General features: G+C 34.9%; 1 protein-coding gene across 2 annotated transcripts; it reads right to left on the bottom strand.

Annotated features, from left to right (window-relative positions):
- Positions 1-1860: 1860 nt before the first annotated feature.
- On the bottom strand, positions 1861-27810 carry LOC128223932 (uncharacterized). 2 transcript variants are annotated; one of them, XM_052933422.1, is made up of 6 exons: positions 27665-27810; positions 6160-6303; positions 5615-5929; positions 2824-2860; positions 2558-2671; positions 1861-2468 (listed from the first exon to the last, which is right to left on the bottom strand). In XM_052933422.1, the coding sequence occupies exons 2-6, from the start codon at positions 6196-6198 to the stop codon at positions 2050-2052; spliced, it is 924 nt and encodes a 307-aa protein (XP_052789382.1). In that variant the 5' UTR covers positions 6199-6303; positions 27665-27810; the 3' UTR covers positions 1861-2049. The 2 variants fall into 2 exon arrangements, with proteins under 2 accessions (XP_052789382.1, XP_052789381.1); XM_052933421.1 differs by lacking the exon at positions 27665-27810 and adding an exon at positions 16600-16790.

Raw genomic sequence — 27810 nt, 5'->3', positions numbered from 1 at the left:
ATCAGTAATTAGCGTTTCAATATTTATTGTATTTCATAAACCATGTGTTTGAACCTTATTTCGTGTATTGAAATACTTATAATAAATTTAAAACCTGTTTACACCATGCGTGCTCAAGCTACTACACTACTCGTTGACATTATCTATAAATGCCTCTGTGACACAAGCATGTAATTCACCATTGTAGCGCGTGACTGAGTCGGAACCCCGCTCGAGTGGGGTTCACCCGATATGGTTTTCATTTGCCCCGGATTCCCATAGCGAGTCACCTATTAACCACAAAATTGCCATTTTTCTGACATCTTATGTGTAAGGATCAAGATAAAATATTTCATTAAAGTAAGTAAGGAATTCGACAGCCGATATTTGCTTCTAAAATCGATATTTTGTTTTACCAACAACTTAAACAGGATTGTCTGAAAATTAAATCAACTGATATTCTTTTCAATTTCATGCAAATGTTTGATATTGTATTGCATTTAGAAAATCCATTATGCCAAATAATCGCTTAATGACTATGCAAGGTAACCACACTATCCAAAAATTACATTCCATGAAAGGCCTTACAAAGAAAAATAATGTTCATATTTTCGTTCATACGAAGTCATCAAAGAACCTTTCTTCATAAAATTGAAACAAGATATTTTATATCCGCTTTTCTTTGAGCTATTGACATAACGCAAGTGAAAATGAGGACTTAGTTTTCATATTTTTTCCTTAACCATCGACCAACTCATGTTCGGTATTACTGCGGTGAGACAAGCAGACTTTACTTTTGTAAGACGATACAAACGATATGCTTCCCTTTTGAAATAACAGGAAATTAATAAATTCAAGAGTTTTTTTAATTCTAAGAACGACAAATGTGCAACTATATGCAGATAAGATTCTTCTAAAATATAAAGGTTCTTAGACAAGTTAAGACATGCACACACTCTTAACATCGTATCAGTGTCAGAGTTCCTATATGCTAATATAATATTATGGTTTTAATTAGCTCATTAGTTTTTAACTTTTTAGCGGCTTTAGTTGGAGACCTCTGGACTTAATAGCGATATACGCGGTACGAAAATCCTTAAAATGAACATTTTAGGTACTCAGACATGCACAACATTAGTTCTACGCATGATCCGAGTAAATTTGAGAGAGTATTCGGTACGCAAGTTGCTTGATAATCCTACTGATGTAACTTCTGTATAGGAGCTGATTTATTTCGATTTTAAAGCATATGGTATGGAAACCAGTTATTTAAAGTATTATCTTATGCGATATGATTACTATGGGTACGTATAGTCCGCCACCTCGACTGAAGAAACATGTTCACTTCCACTGTTTTACGGATCTATTTCTGTGGTAGATGATATACAGATGCTTGCATAATTATAATGAGACTAATGAAAACAATAGAGGAAAAACACACTGAAGGAACAAAAAGAATGGTTCATGTATATATGCATGGTGAACAAAAATGTATAAATACATTATATAAGCACAGCTGCTTAACACTTATAACTATTTATTGTGTTAAGGTATTTTATACTTACTTGTACTTATTAATACATAATAGATATTGCACATTAGATGACTTAGAAAATTAGGAAGTACCATTACCTAATAATAATAGAACACTACCTAATAATATATCAATATATTAAGATGATATCATTCTATAGCAATTTACACTACATTTAATATTATATATAACTCCCGAGTCCGTTTCCTTGGTAGGAAACCAATTCCGTTATAAGAGCCTTTAACGACGCAATTCAACGACATTGGATGAGAGATGGACATCTAAACCACACTTTATTTTTTTATTCCCCCCCAACAGCCGAAAAAAACAACAAAAAAACACTTGGCCAAACCGATTCGGTGAAATTCATATGCACAACCGTCTTCACAATCAAGCTACATAAAAAAAACCCGAAGGACCATACAAATATATAGTTAAAACCCGAACCCTAACCATAACCCTTATTTCTATTTTATACGAAAGAAATATTGAAAAATGATTAATCTTAAAGTTGAGTAAAATACATAAACTCTTATTTAGTTTGGCAGATCATACGTATAATAAGCCAGGAAAAGATCATTGGGATTGTCAATGTCTAACAATTCAGGGTGCGATACAGAAACAGAGAGTCTGTCATTCTTGTTCAACTTGAACACAGCTGACAAGAGACTGGTAAAGAAGTAACCAGTATGTCTTTCAACTGATTTCATGGTTTGCATCAACACTCCTGTCGTGCCATACATATGTGAGAGCAGGTTTACTTGATGAATGAAAGTCGTTGGCCTGGTTTCATTGTTCGGTGTGCTTGTCTCCATTTGTCGCCTTAGATTCAGCTGCGAAGAGACTATGTAGTAGCCGGCCTGCCGAACAAATATTTCGCCTTCGAGTTCCAAGTGGACGCAGTTATTGGAGTAAAAAGTACGACCGTTTTTATTCCAAATGACCCTGTAATGACCTGAAATTAAACAATAGTTTAATAAAATATCAGTGATAGAGGCTGCAATAATTATCAAACGATGCGTACGCTTTGTAAAGCTAACTCACCCTCAACAATGTAGCATGGCTTGAACTCCACAATTCCAACTACTTTAGCAATGGGCTGCTTGTCGTTTGTTTTTCTTTCACAGTCAGCATACTCTTCTGCTATGTCAATGAGACCTGTTTTATGTAAAAATATCTCCAAAAGGTTAAGTAGATATGTATAAGATATTTTTCAATTGTCATTTTTCATTCACTAATTTAATACTTAACTAACAAATGAGTTCACTTCTTTATATATGGATTTGAAAGACAAATCAAATTTAACTTACTTTGACTGGAACTGCTGTAATAATACTCGGCCATTTCCTGAAGGGTAACAAATTTAAGTGCATATCTTATTTACATGTAAGAAAATAAAGAAACATATCAACACACATATATTTATGAGTTTTAGATTAAAGGAAAGTCAAGTAAAAATAAAATCCATTCTTAATATCTTCCCTACTTTATGTGAGATTTTAAGTCAAGCGATCTTATCGATGTAGCATTTTGTTGTCAGTATAGCAGGTGTGATGTTCATGTGACCTTTAATAGTTTGATCATCATCTTCAGTATCACATCCTTTAAGCTTAGTATTCCCGCGATATGGATACAATACTGAGCGCCCGAAGCCAAATGTACAGATTAAAACCTTTGTTAATACACTTGTGATTGTGCCGGTAAAACAGTCTGCAGTTGGTTGTTTAGATGCCTAACAGTCTAATACAGGGACGACCTGAACCAATCGGAAATTGGCTGGCTGTCTTCTTCTTGTGACAGTCGATGCTGGGTTGAAGCTACATGAGTAGGCTGATTTCCTTGCTGAAAGTTGGGTATTTTGCTGGTACCTTGTGGAGTTTCTCGCTGGTCTAAGATAGGTATAGTCTGTTGTCGAACCTGGCTGTTAATGGTCCGATATAGCAAGCTGTAGTAGGCAAACAGAGAGGCAATTGATATTTTTTTTTGTATATTGGGCCTGGCGTTTTATCCGAGTTTGTGCTAGAGCCAGACCTCTTTAAACGACGAAACCAACATTTGCTTATTCGTGACAGTCGCCTCATATCCCTTGAGATCACAGGATAGCATCATCTCTGTAGGCTCTGTCTAGTTGCAAATTCGTTTTTAATATTTGCTTTGCGCCTGTTTATGATCTGAGGTGTGTGTTGTTACCTAGTGTAGGAAATTTAACCTGTGAAAGACCAAGCACAGGTTAATGGAGGAAGTACTGTCCCTCTAAACTGTTTCTATTCTGATGGCTTGTAATGAAGTTAATGGCTACACAGTCAATGTCAAGTGGGTTAAGATCGCCTGCTTTAAGACCATTGCTTCTAGAATTTGGGCAAGACATAAGCGATGGCTTCATATAGCTCGTTGATGTAGTTTTTGAAAGTATTATGATGAGTTATTTCTTGATGCATTCATTGCGTTTGGTAAACCATGTTACTTTGGGTTTCGATCTCCACTGGTTTACTGGAAAGTGTGTCCTTCACAAGTAGAGCAGTTAAGTTAGTTTTAAGTTGCATGACATCCGTGTCATATATGGACGAATGCATAGATATTTAGACGTTTTTATCCGCTAAAAATGTCACATTTAACCGAGTCGATAAAGTTCCAAAAATCTTTTCTTAGAGCTAGTGACACTCTGTGTTCTACGACTTGCGACCCTTATATGTTTGTTAGAAGTTTATGTTGTTGTTTTAGTTTGATATTGGAACATGGTTGTCTAAAACTGTTACAACAAAATGAGCTGCTGTATGGAATAATCGAGACAATATATATGTAAAAAAGGTGTTGCTTTCACAGTCGGTAATGTCGCAACTGAGCACAGAATGCTGCCTGTGATCCAGGCAGCTTGATGACGAACTGTGGTGCCCTTGTCCAAGTAAACTGATTTCGAAATTGGTTTACCACAGGAGAAGGTGAATCACTAGTCATTACATTTCGCGGATGAAGGGTAGAAACATCTTATCCTTTATGTAAGTACAATAACAGTAGTACAATGATTCACTACATATGGCTTTTGTATTCCAATGGCAATCCTACAGACAGACTCAACATAGAAACCTGATGTTGCAGGGACACAAGGTGTTTTCTCATTCGATGACTGGAGATAGATGTTGAAAGCTTGAGCAGCGAGGCAAGGAAACTGGGTATCGATTGTGTTAAGTCGGTTTCAGCATATAGCCCATCAAAATAATGTCAGCATATACGAGGATTTTACTTAAAGGGTTAATATTAAGTGAAATATAGTGTCCATTAAAAGCAGAACACGTCAGTTTGGAAGACCTAGGTCATATTGCATAACGGTGTGACAACGTAAAGACGATGCCGTTGTCCGAACATTTGAAAGTATAACTAAGGTTATTTGTTCTTTTTTCTCGAGTCGAGTGAGAACATTTGGGGGAAGTTCACATTCATTTGGTGTTTGAACTCTCTTATGTCCTCGATGTTTAATACGTGTTTAGTAACAGTGCGAAGTTCAAAATGGTGCTATTGTATAAAAAAAAGTGACAACTGCAGGAAACGTCGACTGGGTAGTCAGTGACGGGTGTGGGGAGACATGGGATGTATAAAACCCAAAAAAGAAGCACCAAAATATCTGATTAACGTCGGCATAGTCTGAAAAAACAAAATTTTGGTTTAAAGACGCCACCCAACTGCTGCGCAGCGCAGAATGTCGCTTGTGACTGAAAAGCACTTTTAGTGTTTTAATTTTTGCATTGTGTTACATCAACAAGTGTTGTTATTAAACACGTCGTTTCTTATGCAGATAGAAATTCCTTGTTTTGTGTAACTTTTAAATCTGATTCTCAGTCATAAAAAAATAGTAGCGTACATATTTCATCTTATGAATTGTATCAAGGAATAAGAATAATTATACTTTTTGTACACGTTTTTATCTCATGTATAATGTACTTTAAGCATTACGTATTGTGTTTACTATTTTGAAATGTATTTTGGGCCGGAGGCCTTTATTTACAAAATAAAATCTTGACTTGACTTAACTTGACTTAATTTGTTCCATGCGCTTTATTTGAAATATTCGATCTGCTGAAATTAGCAATGCATTTTGTTATATACCTTTTGAAACAACATCTGAGCGATGCTTTCGACAGGTCCGCAGCACATCCCATCGTCTCTCCTTTTGATAACAGAATGTCCAGAAGCTTCTTGGTCTGGGTTTGTGTAAGCATTAGACTTCGTTCTATCGCAAAGTATGCACGCAGAACTTTCTTTCGACAATGTTAAAGGCATTCTTACAACTGCCCAGACTATTATAAGGAGTAGAAAAGCCAACGTAAGAATGATGTTTGCTGTTATACAAATAACCGCAAGGTGCTTTGGTTTCGGTGTAACAGCTACTGTCTTTGCAACGCAATTGAATATACCACACCCCTGAAAAGGTAACATATACATTGTGGACAAAACCATAACAACCAATACCAGCTAGTTGTTTTATCGTTAGTTTTAAAAAATCATCGGGACGAATTATAGAAGCATTATACAAACTTATAAAATTTACGTATTAATGAAAAAACACCGAGTTGTTATGACCACAAGTTTGTTTTAATATATGATCATTTCGATTAATATCATTTTAATAAAATTCAGATAAAATAACGTACTGTTTCCTTTCTTGTGGGCTTGGGACAAGCAGACATCATGCTCTAAGTTCAATAAAGATGAGTTTTGATAAAGCTGTGTACGCGCTACGATGCAACTACACACTCGACTGATGTCTGGCAGGTTTGATGTCTTCTCTGTTTAACCTGCGTTTAACAAGAACAATGAAATATTGAAAATCTGTTTAAAGCTAAGATTATGTTTAAGACGAAGTTATGTTGTCTTTTCAATGACATTACGTATGTACCGTTGTGACTTTCGATGACTTACTTTTTATCATTTGTTCTTGATGATAATTTCAAAATGTAACATATTTCTCCAACGAGACATCCTAAACGTGGCAAGTGGTAGGTTTGTCTGGTTGTCAATGGCAAATTAACGTTAATTATTAAGTGAATTCACGTGCCGTTCATGACCGGCTTTTTTGTTCTACATATGCGATATCAGGGCCTCGGCTCTGGACGCTGAATATTTTTTTTGCCAAACGTTTGAAATATGGCTTACATCTTCATAACAGAAATAATCATGTTAATCAGTTTATAAGGTTTTAGGCATGAGTTTTAGCCAACGTATCAAAAGATGTGCTCTTTGTTCCTTTTAATAGTGAACTTTGAATTTTAACATTTGTGAGAATACACAATCTGACTTATCTAGTTTTATTGATGTCATTCAAGTATACATTATTTATATATCTTTGAACTATATTGACTGACGGTTATGACTTTTAGTGCATGCTTTAAAATCACTAGTACCTTTTACATAATTTCATCAAAACCAATTAAATGCAAACAAAGCCTTATATGTTTATGTGATAATTATCATTAAAAAAGGCCTTTATTGCATCAACTATACAACTACGAAGACTCTGATACGCACGCGCGCACGAACGCACACACACACGCACACAAACAGTTAAATAAGAGTTCACAGGGGGTTGAACAAATCGATATGCGCATAACCTTTCACTAGTTCAAACACTCAATACTTACAAAATTAAACAAGAGGGCCATGATGACTCCAGATTGCTCACCTGAGTAAAGGAGTTTGACCTTTGTAATACTTTAGCTTGATTTTTGTTCTCAAATCTGTAGCCTCAAAAATAAGAAAATAGTTCAAAAGGTCACCTGACAATGTCAATATTGAAAATTGTTATCAAAACTGTACGAATGCTCGAAGTTTCATAACAGTAGCTTCAAAAATAAGAAAGTAGGTCAAAGTCACAATAAAGGTCGTCAAAGCACAGCATTGATATTTGTTTTCAAAACAATACACATGGTCCAAATGTCATTGATGCAATTCCGAAAAGAAGGAATAATTTTCAAAAAGTCACACTCAATGTCATCAAAGTATTTATATTTGTTTTCAAAACTCTACACATGGCCCAAATGTCATTGCTGTAGCTTTATTAATAAGACAGTAGGTCAAATGTTCACAGTAAATGTCATCCGGGGACAACATTGATATTTGTTTTCATAATTCTACCCATGGCCCAAATTCCATTGCTGTAGCTTGAAAAAATAAATAAACAAGAGCTGTCACAGTATGTGAAGAATGCCCCCCGAATGTGACATTGACCTACGAACAAGGTCAGTACATGAAAAGTTGACCTTGCCTTTACGTTTCAAATACATATGGCAAGTTATTTTAAATTGCCTCTGAACATAAAAAAATACCAACCATACTTGACAACCTACACTGTTATGTCCTTATATTCAGAATTCCCTTGTGAATAAACACTAAGTGTATCTTTCACCTTAGAGGTAGGGACATGGGTCTTGCACACGTCGTCTTTGTATGTGAAACACATGTAGCAAGTTATTTTAAAATCTGTTCATACAAGAGAAAGTTACAGCCCGGACACGACAACCTATACCCTATGTCCTTGTATGCAGCACTCCATTGTGAATAAACACTAAGTGTGACCTTGACCTTTGAGGTAGGGACACGGGTCTTGCACGCGACACGTCGTCTTGGTATGTGGAACACATGTGGCAAGTTATTTTAAAATCTGTTCATACAAGGGAAAGTTACAGCCCGGACACGACAACCTATACTCTATGTCCTTGTATGCAGCACTCCATTGTAAATAAACACTATGTGTGACCTTGACCTTTGAGGCAGGGACACGGGTCTTGCACGCGACACGTCGTCTTGGTATGTGGAACACATGTGGCAAGTTATTTTAAAATCTGTCCATACACGGGAAAGTTACAGCCCGGACACGACAACCTATACTCTATGTCCTAATATGCAGCACTCCATTGTAAATAAACACTAAGTGTGACCTTGACCTTTGAGATAGGGACACGGGCCTTGCACGCGACACGTCGTCTTGGTATGTGGAACACATGTGGCAAGTTATTTTAAAACCTGTTCATACAAGGGAAAGTTACAGCCCGGACACGACAACCTATACTCTATGTCCTTATATGCAGCACTCCATTGTAAATAAACACTATGTGTGACCTTGACCTTTAAGGCAGGGACGCGGGTCTTGCACGCGACACGTCGTCCTGGTATGTGGAACACATGTGGCAAGTTATTTTAAAATCTGTCCATACAAGGGAAAGTTACAGCCCGGACACGACAACCTATACTCTATGTCCTAATATGCAGCACTCCATTGTAAATAAACACTAAGTGTGACCTTGACCTTTGAGATAGGGACAAGGGTCTTGCACGCGACACGTCGTTTTGGTATGTGGAACACATGTGGCAAGTTATTTTAAAATCTGTTCATACAAGAGAAAGTTACAGCCCGGACACGACAACCTATACTCTATGTCCTTATATGCAGCACTCCATTGTGAATAAACACTAAGTGTGACCTTGACCTTTGAGATAGGGACACGGGTCTTGCACGCGACACGTCGTCTTGGTATGTGGAACACATGTGGCAAGTTATTTTAAAATCTGTCCATACACGGGAAAGTTACAGCCCGGACACGACAACCTATACTCTATGTCCTTATATGCAGCACTCCATTGTGAATAAACACTAAGTGTGACCTTGACCTTTAAGGTAGGGACACGGGTCTTGCACGCGACACGTCGGCTTGGTATGTGGTACACATGTGGCAAGTTATTTTAAAATCTGTCCATACAAGAGAAAGTTACAGCCCGGACACGACAACCTATACTCTATGTCCTTATATGCAGCACTCCATTGTGAATAAACACTAAGTGTGACCTTGACCTTTAAGGCAGGGACACGAGTCTTACGCGCCACACGTCGTCTTGGTATGTGGAACATATGTGGCAAGTTATTTTAAAAACTGTCCATACAAGGGAAAGTTACAGAGCCGGACGGACGGACGGACGGACATTGCGATTTTAATATGCCCACCTTCGGGGGCATAAAAAGGGTCAAATGGTCACAGTCAAGGTCATTCAAGCACAACATTGATATTTGTTTTCAAAATTGTGAACATGGTCCAAATGTTTTTGATGTAGGTTCAAAATAAGAAAGTAGGTCGAAAGGGGTGAGACCGGCTCTGAATCCAGGGGCATTATTTGCACAATCTTGGTAGAGGACCACATTATGAAGCTGGTTACAAATTATTAATGGTCTTGGCTTAGCGGTTTTACACAAGGAAGATTTTCAAGAAGTCCACAGAACATAATGGGGCGTGGCCAGTTTCGACCACATGGTCATAATTTGATGTTTACATAAAATTGTGTTAAGTACAGGCACACGATCGACGGAGAGTGCACCATCCAATAAAATCAACATTTTGTGCTCACGTTAAAACATGTAAGTCTTTTCAGAGCCCGCATCAATTTGAAAACAATGCAGAAAAAATGAAATGTACACATAAACTGATCAATTAATTTCAACTACTTAACGAATGTATACATGCATCATCTGCAAACGAAAGAATCAAGCCTGAGCAAAAGAACCAACTATTAAAAGATAAGATGCTGTCATTTAACGATAGCCATCTGACGTTGCTTGCCTTAACAAATTGAAGGTAAACAAGTATGTCTTTACATAATATCATGAAAAATGCACCATTCTACAAACCAGGTGACATGACAAAGTATAAAAATACAACAAATGTTTGTATCCATGGATTTAGTGAACAGGTTTATGTACCAATGCAATGTTCTATCATTGTGGATCATTTTATTTTTTTAACTATAAGCCATGAACTTGAATCTAATATAAACTTGAGGGGATATGTGTGTTCTGCCATTTACTTTGGAATCATGAAAACAATGGCATTAATGTCAACACAATTAAGGCCAAACAAAATACTGTTATGGGGCTGCCGCCACAATATATAACCAGTCAAATATCAATTTAACAAATAAAACGTGTACAATCAACTCCTGTGCTATGTTATACTTCCAAATGAAATACACCAGGAGAGTCTTCTATTAACATATTACTCCTAGACGTTTATACCGTGTATTGCTTCTTGGGATAGCAGGATATGTCTCTCCGAAACCAGGGCCTGTGAAAAATCATGTGGATTCTGAGCCAAGCCAGTGACAAGTAATCAAAGAGCCATATATATGGCCTGTAATCTTTTGTGGCAAAAAAACAATGTGCAAACCTTACCACGCTTCCCAATATCAAGAATTTGGTAACAGTGACGATCCATGAATCTGCAAAAACTGTGCTAAATTTCAGTTTTCATCTTTGAAAAGTTTTTGCATTAGGTCCTCTGAATTGTATTCCTCCGTCTGCAGATAGAGTTGGGATCTCTAATCATAAAAGTACTTGAGGTTTACCTATAAGTTTATTATTATTTGTTTTATTGTTAAGTTTCCTCAAGTTAAAGCATACTTTGATAAGATTTACCTTTTGCGTTTTATCTTTATTTAGGATTGTTGGGATAAGAGTGAGGTTTGTGCACTTAAACTAGTTAAACCCCCCAGTAAATTAACAGTTTACTGACCGCATAAATATTCATACCCCTGTTTTAATTATTCATTGTCAGAATATGAAGCTTCCTTTAGTGATATGAACCCACTCACAGAACTTTCTCCATTTTTGGTCAGATTTATCTGACAATGACTAAGAAAACTTAGTGATGAGATAATGTAACAGAAAAAGATTCACCAAAAGAGATTTACATGTGTACACATACAGATTAACAGCAAAAGATATAACTTTGATATGCTTTAAGAGTACTATTAAAATAATGTTGACATTTTGTTATATCAGAAACTTAAATAGATAACTCCATTACAGATGCTTATTTTTTGGTCCATTACTACCACTTTCAGATAAATGACCGTGATGGGAAGGTTGGTGGGACAGCAGATGATTTAAGATCAGATGTACTTGGCGATAGAAGAAAACACCTTAAATTTAAAGATATAGATATTGCGATTGAGGTTAACCTAAATAACATAATATGGTTATTTAGGGGAAAATAAACTGCAACAACTTGGTCAAATGAAATTCATCTGTTGCCTTAGCTATGTACAGCTGAATGCCGAGAAAGAAAACATGGGTGTTAAATATTGTTTATATAAAATATTCAGAAACTTTTATTTATAAGCTTTAAAGCATGATTTACAATCCCGCCTGAATATACTAGACACAGACCCAGGTGATATCAATAGGACCTTTAATAGTTTAAGCACAGCTTTTACAGACTCTGCATAGAATTTGGCAGCGCGGTACGGTTGCACTGAAATTTTAAAGGATATGGAGAAAAGATTGCTCGCTTTCGGAATACATTGTGCTCAATATTTGGTGTTATGATAAGTGCGTCACTACTCACAGTTTGAATATAAAATACGCAGTGGGTACTGTAAAGGCAAGAATAGTAGCAAGCGTAAGAATATGTGGACTTTCTGTGTATTAAAGAATCTCAGAATATACAAATTCGAATATCTACTGAAAATGAGAGTAAAACATGAATGCTTTTCGTAGTTGGAAAAGCAACAAATCGTAAGCCCGCACCTGACGAGAGTTTTCGAGACCAGACATAAAGAAAAAGAAAATTTGCAAAATATGAGAAAATAAATACATTGTCTAGGAAAAAAAATCGATGGAAGTAATATACGTCTAGAGGATACCAGGAAACGTAAATCGTAAACAACGCGTTCAATAAAATCATTATTTAATGCTGTAAATGGGTTACACAGCAGTCATGCAGAAAGCCTTCCGGTAATATTTTGTGACAGCTACTTTACATGCCTCATTTGGTTGATCTTTTTACGGTTGGACGTTACGGATCTATTAAAAGTGCCGTTTTTCTTATCTCATTACTTATGTGAAAAACTACAGAAACAAGCTCAGTATCCAAAAATTTAAACAAAAACCCCGTTTAATGGCAAAGGGTAAACGCCAAGGCCATAGAACATAAAAAAATAATAACAAACACGGAACAACACCACAAAACTTCAGAAACACCACAGTGCATGTATACTATATATAAAAAAACTCACTAGGTATTGTTATCAAGAATTGTTAGGTATCGCCTTGTAACTGTAAGTAAATGTAGCTATACTGGGGGGGGGGGGGGGGGAGAGGTTAAACTAATTTACGTGCAAAAACCTCACTCTTATCACAACAATCCAGAATAAAGGAAATACATAAAAGGTAAATCTTATCAAAGATGCATTAACTTGAGGAAACTTTAAAATAATAAACAAAAGACGTAAACCCAGAATACTTCAATGATGTCTGAACTCTATCTGCAGACGGGAGATTACAATTCAGAGTACCTTATGCAAAAAACTTTTCAAAGATACGATGCAATAATTGTTTGAAACGATAAGCAACACACACAGCCTGCCTTAGAAAATAAAAGGTTTAAAACTGTGTGATCATAGAGTTTCATAATAAAAAGCATCATTGTACTAAAACTGGAAGCAAATAAAGTGAACATTAATTAAAAATAAATGCTACCTATATTACTTTATCTTTTCATCTTTTAATTCACAGGAGAGAAAACATCGAAAAAGTATCTCAGCAAATTATTATGAGTATGCTATCTTAATAGTGCAATGCAGTGGTGTTAGACAAGGACACATATAAGAAAAGATAACCTGTAAGGGCTAAGCGGACGTACGCGACATATAAATAGTGACCCAAACCTAGAAAACAAAGGAACACTTGTGAACGCTTTGAAACATACACAAAAGAAGGGAAAAAACAAATAAAATTAAAACATGATAACAGAAGAGATGAATCATCAGCAAATTGTGAAATCTTATATTCCACACCATCAATAACTAAACCCTTTACATATTGATTGTTTCTTATCATAATTTCCAGAATATCTGAACATAAAATAAACCAATACGGAGAAATAGGGTCCCCTTGTCTACGTCCTCTTCGTATCTTAAAAAAACTCAGAAAGGTGTACATTTAATTGGATCGCAACATTAATATTATACATAAAAATCTTATCTATTTTTAAATATATCACCAAAATTGAACAATGACAAAGTATTTTCAATAAAATTAAAAGATATGGATTCAAACGCCTTTTCAAAATCAGTCAGCATTAGAATAGGCCAGTAATTTTCTTATTATTGCATGTTTTCATAATATCATACAGCAATCTCGTGTTTTCACTTATATTTTGTCTTTTAATGAATCCTGTATGATCTTTTGAAACTAAGGCATCTAAAATATTTTTTCAATCTATAAGGTATACTTCATGCAGCTATCTTGTAAATAACATTTAAAAGAGTAATAGGTCTCACATTCTTCAAAAACTGCTTCGGCTTACCGTCTTTTGGTATACAAACAATTGTTCCCAATTTGATATTTCTAGAAAATGAATTAGACAAAAAAAGCATTATTAATTACTTAAAATAATGTTTCCAATATCTTTCCAAAACATTTAATAAAAATTACTGCAAAACTATCACAGCCAGGACTTATATCATTTTTTATTCGTTTAATAGTATTTGAAACCTCTTCATGTGTTAAAAATTCCCTCTAAAGAGTTTGACTGCTGATTGTTAAAAACATTAAAGATACAACTATTTAGTTCACTTTGTATATCAAAGTCACTTGTTAAGTTTTCCTTATAGAGTGAACCTTCATCTTTTTTAATAAATGGTATATGCTTATCACCAATTGGTCTTTTTTCTAAATTGCAAAAATAGGTTGTAGAATTTTCTCCATTTTCTCCATTTCTATCCAATTTGCCATAGACCTAATCACAAATCCTTTTAGTTTATTGTTTCTTAATTCACCTAGCTCTGTCTCTAAAACGAGTAGATGATCTTTATTATTATCTAAAAGATTTTTTTGTAATTCTAAAATATCATGTTGCAACATTTCCTCTTGTCTTATTTCAAACCTATGATTTATAACCAACAAATGATATAGTTTTACCTCTAATTTCCATTAACATAGTTTCTAGAAATAATTCATCATTCATTGCAAATTTTCAGATCTAATACACCATAACAATCATATAATGGAACAAAAAATTGTAAAATTATCTCGTCATTTTTTCATTTTACATTTTCTAATTAATCCCATTTGAGATAAAAGTGAGTTATTAAATTAAATTTCCAAAGGCCTTTGATATGCTTAGCTTTTGAAAAACATAATTTTAAAACAACAATTGAATGATCAGATTTGCAGCAAGGTTCTGTATCACGCTTTCTAACATAATTCACCATATTATGTATTATCAAGAAAAAATAAATCCAACCTTGCTGACATGTGTTAAGTCTTCTCCATGTATATAATTCTGTCTATCCAATGAATTCCCTATAAGTATAAATCAAGCCTCTATCAGTAAAAATGTTTAACAAGTTTTTTTTTAAGCTTTAAAATTGTTGTTTACCGCTCTATAATTGTTTTAGTCTAATTCTGGATTTAGCACTAGATTATATTATCCACAAATCACATATTTATCTATGTTTTAAATGTATCTAATTTATCAAATATCATACTTAAAAAATCAGGAAAGTCTTTTTTTGGTGCATATATATTGGCTAACAGGAAATTCAATCGTACAAAAGTCCAAGCAGAAGAAAATTTCCACAATTATCTTTCAATGCATTTATAATTTTTACATTTAAGTTTTCTTGAGTAAAAAAGCATTAGATTTACCATTACTAAAAATCAATCTCCACTCCATTGAATACAGGCTATTTCTTTTATGTTTATCGATGAAATATGAAGTTTTATCAGTGAAAAAACAACAGTGAAAATATCAAATTTCAATGGAAAAATTCCAAAAACTGGTCTATTGAAGAACCAGGCAGCTTCTATCTGTTCGCTTAGATATAGTATATTTATAAGGGCAATGTTGAGGCTTGTGATTTAATCTGTAACCCGGTGACCAGAGGTTCTCAGCTCCTTTCGTTAATGGTCTTTACAATTACTGGTCTTATCCCATCCTCCTCTGGTTGGTATTCTGTATATCACCAGGATTTCGTCCCTCGGTATTTATGTACACTCTCTCTTCATTATCTCGTCAACCTTCCCGACAAGCCTCTCCTCCTCCTCCTTAACTGCCATTATCTTTGAAGTTGGTCTTACGAGAATATTTCCCGTTGTAAGTGGACATTTACATGGCATCTGTGCTCCTCGTTTCATTGAATTGTGCTCTGAGGTCATCAATTTGTTTTTGTTATTTTTGGGTGGTGGGTTATAGTTCATCTTTAAGCTTTTGTTGTCGAATTCTAATGAAGCAATTTTGTCGTGTTGTTTGCATTGTTCTTATATCTGCTCTGTTATTTCATTTTGCACTTTCACTTTAAGTGCTTTCATGATCGTGGTAACTGTTGCCGAAACTAAATGTTCTTTATCTTCCTTTTTCATTACATCTTCCCGTAACTTAGTGATTTCACCAGTGATCTCATCTAGGTGTATTTCTATAGCTGTCATAATCCTACTAAATTAATGACAATACGTCAAAGAGATAGTTGTGCTACCATATTTGAAAAATGTGTCTTAAATGATCCCTTCTCATTGGTACATTTCAAACACAATGTTGAGAGCAACAACCGTTGTGAAAGTATGTACAGGATCAATGTTGAACCTTGTGAGTAGGCTTAGCTGTGAGCAAAATCCATCAATTAACCACATTCTAATCACCAGAGCAAGAAGAATACTGTCAGAAAACACAGTGAATAAACATGCAGTGACTGATCAAATGACCCAATCTCACCATGTAAGGTACACGAGAGGGTAAAACCCTTAATAATTCCAGGACTAGATAAAAGCGAGTTGATTATGCTAACAACTTTGTATTAGAGGACTACGTGATATTACAGGAACCAGGGTCCCTACTTTTTGTGTTCGGATTGCCAGATGACTAGAAGGAAAGAAATGTAACCTACAAATCATGGTCACTGTTTGACGGCGTATTCACAAGGAAAAGGCAAACTGTTAATGCCAGTTTTATAAATATCGGAATGTGTCATAGAACACTGTGGATTCTGAACGGATTACCTTTCATGTTGAGTTTCTTCTAAGAAAACATATAATGGTTGCCAATATTTACCTTGATGTTCGTTGTTGTACTCTTTACTTTCTCTTGTAGAATATCACATCTAATGATGTTAAGTTAGCCAAATGATTAATCCCAACACAAAACTATAACATCACAAAACATAGTATAACTTCCAACTTAAATGCGTTTACTTCACAACCATGATTATTGGCATTAATTACGTAACAGCTGCATAGTTTATTGGATCATGGTAACCGTTTCCATAACAAGAACTATGCATGAAAATCAATAGGCTATTCAAACTATGGATTCGATGGCTGCAAGCACTAGGGCGGTGCTTGAGTGGTGGGGAGGGTGAAAGCTCACCCCCCAAAACAGTTTTTAACTGTTTAGTGTAGCCACACACTCGACACTCACACCATAAAATGCCTATTTATAGTAACAAGTAACGTCTGCCTCTTTACCACCAAAAATATAGTTTGAGAAAGTGCGGACTATATAAATTGCAAGCTATGTTTCCAATAACCGAGCTAGATTTGACAAAGCAAGAAGCAATCATAACGCAATATCTATTTTAATCATTTAATTTGTTGAACTTAGATAAAGATAATATTAAAAATCATTCCATCAAGTGACACAATGATCTCAACTCCTGCGCACAGTCCCCCACCCCTGCTTAAAACATAACGTGATAGCCCACGTGAAAATAACTAATGCACGCCATTTTGACAGGCACGTACTGAAGTGCTGACGAGTTAGCCGACGATATAGAAATAGAAGAGAGTTGCTGACCATATAGACAAAGAAGGGAAAAAAAGTGTTGAAATTAAAGATTTCTCAAGACTTGTTTTGTTTTTTAAAAAAATATATACCATTTATAGTGTACGTATAGACGGATGTTTGTGTTTTTTTTTTAAATGGCATTTCATTGAAATGAATTGAGTTATATTGTTTTGCTGGTTTGGTGTAAGTATGAGAATATATCACGGATTTAATAACTTGTTTCATTTACAATTGTTTGAAAGTAATTATTTTAGTTTTGATCATTTTATTTAAGAAACTATTTCTCTTTAATCTGTTGTATTTCGAAGTTGTTTTGTGAATAACAAGGCAAACTCTTGCTAATGAGTAAAGTTTGATTAGTATATATGATTGGGAATAGCACAAGCATTCGACCTTTTTTATATAATCGTTTTTTATTATTAAACCCCACACATTTACGGGGAGGAAGGCTTCGTAGAGTTTGTTTCTATGCTGTTTCAATCATTCACCAGCCGTTGAATATTATCTATTTATCGTTTCTCTCGAATGAGAATCCATTTCTTGTGTAAATAATGTATATATCAATTTAAAATACTGTTTAAATTTTTAAAAGTGGCCCTGAAAAGGATCGTTTGCAATTTAATAATTAGTATAGTCTTTGTTTATGCCAACATCTAATTACCAACCGGAAACGGTTTTATTGTACCTTTTAAATTCACCCTGGATGATCAACCAATTTCTATTTTATTTCTCTGGTTAATAAATCCTTTGCAAGCCTAACTCATATTGTAACACCATAAGATGGAGTCTTATGCTGGGATTGGTTACATTCTCCATCCTGGTTTGCCTAATTACGCAGCGACATTAACTTTATTGTGAATAAAATATTAGTTTTTCATTTACCATCATGCTTCAATAAACCTGGTGCGGCCCCTGTGGTTTTTGACACGGGGACTCTTAGATTCACTGTGCTACATATCAGCACCTTATTAATACACACATGCTCGTGAATAATTATGGTGTAAACCCGTATAAAAACCTATTCATGCAGCGCTATCAGCGCTTTGATTTGATGTTCACGTCAATATGGCATAGAAATATGCATAAATGCTACACCGTAATGACTTAAATCACTAGCGACGTCTGGAGCCTTAAAGTTTCGGTTCTAGGAAGTACGGGCGCTCGTCCCAAGTTGTGCCCAAAAGTGCGCCCCTTTAAGTATAGAGCCGGTACAGCAACATCTGGTTAATTACCTGTAATTGATCGTGAAATTATCAGAATTTTGCAAGGTGTGTTTTATATTTCGAGATCAATACCATATTTCAGATAAAATCGAGTAACATTATACGCAACAAAAGCAAGCAAGCTGTTATTTGAGTAAAGTTGTGCGAGGGTACAATTGCTCAACAATAATTAAAATATAATGCAGCCGCGGTAAAATAATTGATCCTGAACCATGCAAACCCTCTCCTATGTATATGCTGGCTTAGTTTATAATGAAGTATGATGTCAATACCTATAGTACTTTCGGCGTAAAAACGATTAATTATGAGCAAAGGGCAATAACTCAAGAAGTACTGCAGCCAGGATATTGGTCTGTGTGCACTGCATTTTCCCCAATCTGATACATCGGAATACGAAGTTTGAAGTCAATATTTTCAGGGCTTTTGAAGTTGTGCTCCGAACAAAACTTTAGTAAGAAAACAGAACACAGAGCAATGCAGAGTTTTGGCTTCTGTGCACTGCGTATGATATATTTGTATGTGATGTTTGGAGTTAATACCTCAAAAACGTTATTCTCTTGACAAACAAAAGTGAGTATGGCAAATAACAAAGGGCAATAAATTAAGAAAACGTGGCATATAAAGTAATATCAATTATATTTGGACTTATGCTCCTGCCAAACATGCTCTGGACACGCATGCGCACACACGCACGATAACATGCACACGAACATGGCGATGGATACTTGGCTATAATCACCTATCAACCGAAAAATACAAAAGTATTGCCATTCACATCATGGCCATTCATTTTCAACACTATCGATGAACACAATGGCTTAACATGTTTAAAATATGATCTAAAGATGGAGCGATAAACTGTTTGTAACAAAATATATCGTGCAGGGGCAGTACCATGATTTTGCGTAAGAGGGCGCAATTTATTTCGTGCGTTAAAGGTGGAACGCGACCCTGAGCGAGTTAATGTCTGAAAATTGGTAAACGAATGGAAGAGCATATGCCCAGTTAGGGACATGTAATGAATAGGACATGAAAATTCCACTTGGACAATTGGGGGGGGGGGGCTCAAATAAATGATAGATAAAGTCATTACCCAAAACGATACGTAAGGGTACTAATACAAGTCATTACGATATAGAAACTGGAATTAAAAAAACACTAGAGCATTCAAAATAGCTATAATTTGTATAGCCATGTTCTATGCACAACGTTTACCTATTGCGATTGTTTGGGACATTTTTGTGACATTATTGTGTTTCTAATAACTTTACAAAAAAACAATTAAACGTGTGCTTGAAAACAGGAAACCTTTACAGCGATTGCTTTTCATTTCTTAAACTCTGTCCATATATATATATATATATTACATGCATTTTATATTACACGCTAAAATTATCTGAGATCTATGTGCTAGGGAGAGGGAGAGAGATGTATCATATGGTAAATATAACGAGAGGAAACAAAGACGCACGAACAAGTTTACATATGCCAAGTCACCGGTTTATTGCTTTTTTACAATGAAAGTTTATATCTGCATACAGAAGAAGTAAAATATTGTTATCTAAAACAAAACACAATTATCTACGGCGGTAATGGCGAAACGTAAAACAACATAAATGGTTAAAAGGCATTGTAAGACTAAAAACTGAAAATACACTTTACTACATTACATGAAAATACTTCAGATTTAAATCATATTTGAACATACGAACTACTAACAATGCAACGGCTCGTTACCCATGACCTTCCCCAACCCCAACTCAGAATATTGAATTCAAAAGGCAAGCCGCGAACCAGCCGACTTCGCAAAAATGACGTGGTATTTCTTCTGTATAAGAGTCAACATCAAAGTCAGTTTCAGACTAAACTTGCCTTTATAATTAGCACATCATGAACCTTTGAAGAGGAGTTTCTTCTCTTTCTTTTCCACCGGTTCAACAATTTGGATATGACCTTCCCAACCCCCATCTTAGAATATTGAATTCAAAAGGCAAGCCGCGAACCGGCCGAGTTCGCAAAATGACATGGTATGCCTTTTATATAAGAGTCAACATCGGAGTCAGTTTCATACTAAACGTTTCTTAACCATTTAAACATCATCACTCTTTTGAGTTGAGTTTCTTCCTTTCTTCTCTTTCTTTTCCACCGGTTCAACAATATAGGATATGAACCCTAGAGAAAGGAGCATGTTTTTGTGGGGCGTTCCCTGTCGTACACAGCCTCTTCCCGCTTCATTATGTACACTTGTATATCTGCTTAGGGAATCTCGTCGACAACGAAAGACTCATGACACTTTTTGTCGGTTTTCCCCCTCGGTGTGATATCCTTCACGACAATCGTTTATTCTACCTCGATTGTGGACTCGTCACCGTGGAGTCAAATAAGATATTATGTCGTGGAGTGTCCTTGGTTGGATGCTCGGACGCTAGTTTATATGCAATGTGAAGTAGCGTCCTGAGCTGTGTTTAACTTGGCAATATGTGTGTCTGATCAAATGTCTGTCATTTGATATCAATGCAAAAACACAATTGTACATACAAAACAGATGAACAATTTAACATTGGTCTGTTGTTTTAATTTCCTGTTTAAAGTCAACTAGTCAATAGCGTGACAGGTTGCTAATCCTTTTATAAAGTCATCTTATATACATGCTGAATTTACCGTTTAAAGTCCCACCTTTTCTTAAAATCAAATCATTTGATCAGAATGAGATAAAATAAGAAAACATACAGGAAAGAAAAAAAGTTTGTGTTCTATGTCTTTGGTGTTTACCCTGTGCCATTAAACAGGGTTAATGTTCAAACTTTCGGATACTGAGCTTGTTTCTGTAGTTTTTCATATAAATTTCGACATTTATTGGATTCACATTTTATTCAGGCAGTATTTGAACCTGGATCAATCGGTGTTAAACTCTGATCAAAAGGCCATAATGAAATGACAGTGATTACGTTGTTTTGTATTCATTTTTTCGTTAAATAAAAATTTATTCGAAAGCATATGTTTGTCCGGTTTTAAGATATGCAATTTACTTTTAAAATATTTAAAAAAAAGTTTTGCTATTGCATTTTCTTTCATAAAACGGACGGTGTGTGGAATCTATACATCCTGTGTTTATGCAATGCATTGCTTAGGAAAGGCTGCGTTCATGTAAATGTTTATCTCCTAGTTGGTACCTGTGTAGGGTTGTACTTTTATACTTTATTTATGTTAAACAATAATGAACAATATAACATTTACTGATGCTTAGTCGCTCTCGTTCACCTTCCTAAAGAAATCTGCGATTTATAATTCTCAAATCAGGGGCGTAGCTAACCCTCTATTCATGTGGATTCATAATTGTGCTATGGGGTCTATGGGCATGCCCTTTTCTTTAATTTTTTTTAAACAGTGGTGTAATTTGGTGCATTCTGGGTGTTCTTAGGTTCCTTATTGAGTCCTGGAAATTGGACAGTTTAAAGAAAATAAATCAACAAATAAACCCTTTACTCGACAGAATTTTCGCTCTCAAAAAGCAAACAAATAAACCCCAGTTATGTTAACTTGATAATACACAGATTGTCTAACAGAAGTTTTTTTGTGTGTCCTTTTTGTCATTAAACTGAACATAACATGTTAAATGTCAATGTATATTTGTAACAACATGCATAGTCAAGTATGCATACTTTAACTTTGGCTGAGTTGTTTTATTGTTTTGAAAAAAAACATATGGTTTCAGCCGCGTACTCGCGTACAGGCAGCTACGAGCCTATAAATCCTTCAGTATAAAAAACCCACTTATATTAATGAAAATTTTCCAACGTATTTCAATATCCTTAACAATTCAGACAAGGAAAAAGGTTATATAGGAATTATAAGGTACTGACATCGATTCATTTTACAGTTTTTATGGAAATTCTTTATATGATTTTATATTATACCCCTTCAATGTGCAATGATAGGATCTTTTTGCGGTGTCGTTAATTTATGTTTGGTTGCATAAAATGGACCATGTAATCAATGTAAAACACTTAATCTGTCACAAACTTTACTGGGTTTGCGAACACTTATTCTTAGGATTTGTGAGAATTACAGAATATACAACCGAAGGTCTGTATTTTGATAACATACAGTTAATAGACTTGTGAATATGATCGTTAGCTACAGAACTACAGTGGTACAGGGCCAAAGCCAAAATCATAGAACATGAACAACACACAAACTATAGAAAATATAAAAATAGGGTAATTTATCAAGGATTGTTCGGGTACCGCATTTTAACTGTCACGAAATGTTGTTTCAATGGGGGCGTAACTAGTTTCCGAGCATAAACTCCCACTTTTCCGAACAATTCCGAATAAAGTGTGTGGACTAAATTGTGTTTAATTGAGAAACATATATCATATATATACTTTTAGTTAGAAATTGACATTGTACAAATTAAATATTTCATAAAACAATTGTTTTTACTCTATCTAATAAATCGTCCATACATAAGAACCTGGGTCACGATAATAATTCCATCGAATTCATGTGACATGATAATGATATCACAAAGAAAATTTGAATGTTTTCCTAATATTTATTGGTGTAACATTTGTTAAGGGTAACTATTCTGTCTGATATTTTTCAATGAAGTAAGAAGAATAGTTTATGGGGTTTCTTTGCAAATTAGAAAAAAACATGCACGTTTTGTTATAAGAAAGGGATTTTGAAAATATATTTTGTGTGATTTTGTGTGATTCAATGACTGCATGTGATTTTCTTCTTAGATGTATCTCAGGCAGTATTTTCCCTATTTGTCTATCTACAATTACGCGGAATAAGGAAGCTCTCTCATTGTTTAAAATAATTCTTGCTCGTTTCTTCAATGGTGCATCTTGACGTACATTGTTTTCTCAGTCATTTATTAAATGGAATGTGCTTTGAATTGATGAATCAGCATTCTGTAAAAATATTGTGCGTCGTTGTTCTCATATTTTGTGCTTTTATGGATTTTTTTATGTGGAATATAGAGACTTGTCGGGTATTGTATTATCAAATACTGAATTAACAGCTATATAATAAAACAAATCTTGACATTATTGAACAGTTTATCTCATACCTGAAATCTTGCAATGAAAGTATATCACTATCGTGCCAAACGAAATGGAAAATATAATAAATATAAACCTTTTATGCTGTCACAAAGATAGGAATTAGGACACAATCTGCCGGGTATTGTGATTTCTTATACACAATTGAGAAACTTCTTTGCGGAGGAATATACTGCGTTTTCTTAGTTGCTTTTAACTTGCCAATATATCTGTCTTGTCAAAATTCTGTCATTTGATCCCAACAGCAAACTACAGAAACACGTTTGAACATACAAAACAGATGAACAAACTGACATTGGTCTGAAATTTGTTTTGCTGTACGGTCGGAGTACTCCAAAGTGTCAATGTTTTGTAGGAGTAAGGTCATAAACAACTAAGTAAACTCCTTATATATTCTATAGGCAATATAACAATTTCCACGGTATATAACACTAAATTCTAGTGCTTCACGACGCCAACACCATATATCGGGAGAAAGTTCAATATTTGTATAAAAGGAACGTTTGAAAAAAATCTTAAGTTTGTAATATGAAAAATAAAATGAGTTGAACGTAACCAGTGTGTATTCGATAAAATGACAACATCAGGTGTATGTGTACAAACAAAGCGGTGAAAATGTTAACTAAAAATAGATCAAGTAGATCGGGCATGTTCAGCCTGTTTTAAAGTCACCAACCAATTAGCTTCAAAACCTATACATATGGAAAGTAGCCAATAGTCTGAGTTTGCTTTAAGTATGTAATGCGTAAATTAAAAGAATAAAGGCATACTAGTATACCAATTTACTAGTTTTCTTTACGGAATATGTTGTTGTTATTGTTGTTTTAAAAGCATGTTTTGTTATCTTCGAAATCATTTTTTCTTTAAAATAATGTTTAAGAACCTTATTGAAATGTTAAGGAAAATGCAACATAAATTTAAAGACCGGATGTTTATTGGTAGCATAAAATCTTGTTCCTCATTGTTATGATCATAAATAAAAATAAATATGTTTGAAACCCGTAAGACATCTCACCACAGAAACACATATGTCTTCGTTTTGCCATTGAAAACGATCGAGGATACAAAATGTTAGAAAATGTGCCTTGTAAAAACGTTCCCTAACACATTTATAATTGCATAACAGCATCAATACCAGATTGCGTATACACTGTCATATCCTTCTTTTTACTTTTTTTACAGATTTACTGCGGCCGTCTTATCAACGAACATACGACGACAAAATGTTCTAAGATCAAGAATTTCGGTGTGATATTTTGCTATTATTACAAACTTAATTAAAGCTTAACTTCAAAATTCGTATTCCTCGTCATTCGTCTTCATTCTAAAAACGTGTTTCAATATATCAGTACAGATTGTGTCTGTTTTCTGCCATTGGCATTCATGCGGTGAAATGCAAAAATACGAGAATGCACCAAGTGGCATCCTGCCATTTGGCGGATTTTCGCCTTTCACTCGCCCAGAGAATGCAACAATACGAAATAGTACAAATCAGCCACCTGTTTATACGTTATCAAATGTTTGTGAGAGGTTTTCTTGGTTTCCCAGCGTGTTAGCTATCTTATATTATTTGTTTGCTTTATCGGAAAATATTTGCATAACATATATATGCTCTATACTTGGAAAAATGGAAATGGAATCATTTGTATAGTTCATTATAGTTTAAGTTAACTATATAATCTTGTCGTTGAACACACAGTGCGCATATCTAAATACAAAGAGGTTAACACTTACTATTTTAATATTAAACATTATGATATATTATTTCATTATTAACAACCCAATATATAAACCTTATAAACGATATAACCCCACCTAAAAACTTACAATGAAAAGATGTCAATATCTTTCCAAACGAATTGAAAAATGTGCTTAATATGAGCCGTCTTTGCAGTCACAAAAAAGTAATTAGGCAACAATATATCCGCAATTACTCGTTGGCTACAGAATCAGAAGTTTTGTAATAAATTACAAATTAGAGGTTCATTTGGATCACAGTTGTTTTTCACTCATTGTTTCGATCATGAATTAAAAGAAATATGCTCCAAACTCACTACAGAAACATATTTCTTCCTTCTGTCAGTTTAACGCGACTGTATTGTCGTTTCATAACATGTTGGCACATTGGCGGCATAACTAACAGATCGTTAAAATGATAGAAGATACAAAACTTTAGACAAATTTGCCTCATAAAACAGTTCTCGAAACACATCGTCAGCTTCATAACAACATTCCGACCACATAACATGACATAAGTTAGCTATTGCATATTTATGACGGATATTCATAACAATAACTCTACTTACTTTAAAACACACTGTGACCGTCTTACCAATGAACGTACAATGACAAAAATCGTAAAAATATATCTAATCATCCGAATTTAATCGAACGTAGAACTTGACCAATCAGTTATCGTCATCCTTCGTTTGCATACTTATAATATGTTTCGTAATTTATTGTAGAACTACTCAGGGATACCGAATCGAACAAATAACAGTACGATAGAATAGATTATAAAAGACTCGCATAGTTTTTTGTTCCTTCATGTTCTATTTTGCAAATCACATTAGCCGACAGAACTATTGGTAGTGTACCTGGCTGTTACTTTCAGTAACTTGTGAATATTATCGAAAACTACATAACTACAGCTAAGATTCGTGGGAACAGAAACACACTTACGCAGAAACAATAATTAGAAATTATATGCAGACGGTCTTATGCATTTGTGTGGATATGAATTAAGGGCTACGCCTTAAATGTATTTAAACGAGTATCATTCAAAATGAATGAAATATGGCATGAGTTTCATCGTATTACTAAAGTTTGAAATGTGAATTATACCTTTTGGGTGTGTTTATTTTCCAGATCATTGATATAGAATGGGTGAGAGTGCCTCTTAAGATTAAAGTGGTTAATAAATTTGGTGGAATATACCCTTTACGGATTGTATTTGAAATCAGAAAGCAAAAGGTCCTGGTGGGTTAGATGATTATATGAAACATTACAGAAACAAATCCAGTATAAGAAAGCTTAAACATAAACCCAGTTCAATGGCACAGGGCCAAGCCAAAATCACAGAACATCAACACACAGCATACAGAATGTATAAAACTATGTCTGTCTGCTAAGGATTGTTAGGGTAACGCATTGGAACCCTCAGTAAAATGTATTTTACTGGGGTAAAATTTGTTTCCGAGCATAAACCCACACCGAGCATTAACTAACACTTATCAAAACACCCCCGAATAAAAACTAAATGTAAAATCTGATCCAAGTATGCATAAACCTGAGAACACTTAGATATGAAATTTTGCCCTTTCGCTCCTACGCACAGGGTACAGAAAGTAAAAAATCAACTTTCTATGTGCTTATTTATTTTTTCACTCCCTGGGCGCACTGTATTAATACTGTGCGCAAGAGTGCACACACACAAACGCACGCACGCAGACATACACGCACGCACGCAAGCACGCACGCACGCACGCACGCACGCACGCACACGCACACTCACACGCGCACACTCACACGCGCATGAACGTACGTACGAACGCAATCACACACACACGCACGCACGCACGTAATGTGCACACACACACACACGCACGCACACACACACACGCACGCACGCATACACACACACACACACACACACACACACACACACGCACGCACACACACACACACACACATACACACACACATTACAACCGATACTTGTTTGACCCAGTAACATTATCCTAAAGTTTACTGTGAAGCTCAAGAGATATACTGCTGACTATACCTGAGAATGATTATATGAGATGTCGGTAATACCTTAGTGGGCATAGTTACAACTTCGCTATGGTATCGTTGATTGACTAAGACAATACTAATATTATATATATCAAAATCAACCATCGTAATTAAACAGATTCATAAAAAATATAAAATGATTCGTAATGTCGAGTTCCTACTTTCGATTTAGTTGAACATTTCACATTTAAAAAATCTGACTATGATATTTATACTTAAAATTATAAAAGTAATAACACTCACCGAAACATTAAATATCGCATCTCTTCTTCAAAACCTTTTATCTATTATCAATATTTCAAATCTAAATGTTATATCGACAACATTCATTGCCGAGGCAGCTTATTATTATAAACACTCTCAGCTATGAAGCTGTCTGTGTTACTCAG

The sequence above is a fragment of the Mya arenaria genome, chromosome 17 (assembly GCF_026914265.1).
Source record: "Mya arenaria isolate MELC-2E11 chromosome 17, ASM2691426v1".
Lineage (NCBI taxonomy): Eukaryota > Metazoa > Mollusca > Bivalvia > Myida > Myidae > Mya > Mya arenaria.
The sequence above is the reverse complement of the archived record's forward strand: the minus strand, read 5'-3'. Positions and strand labels throughout refer to the sequence as shown.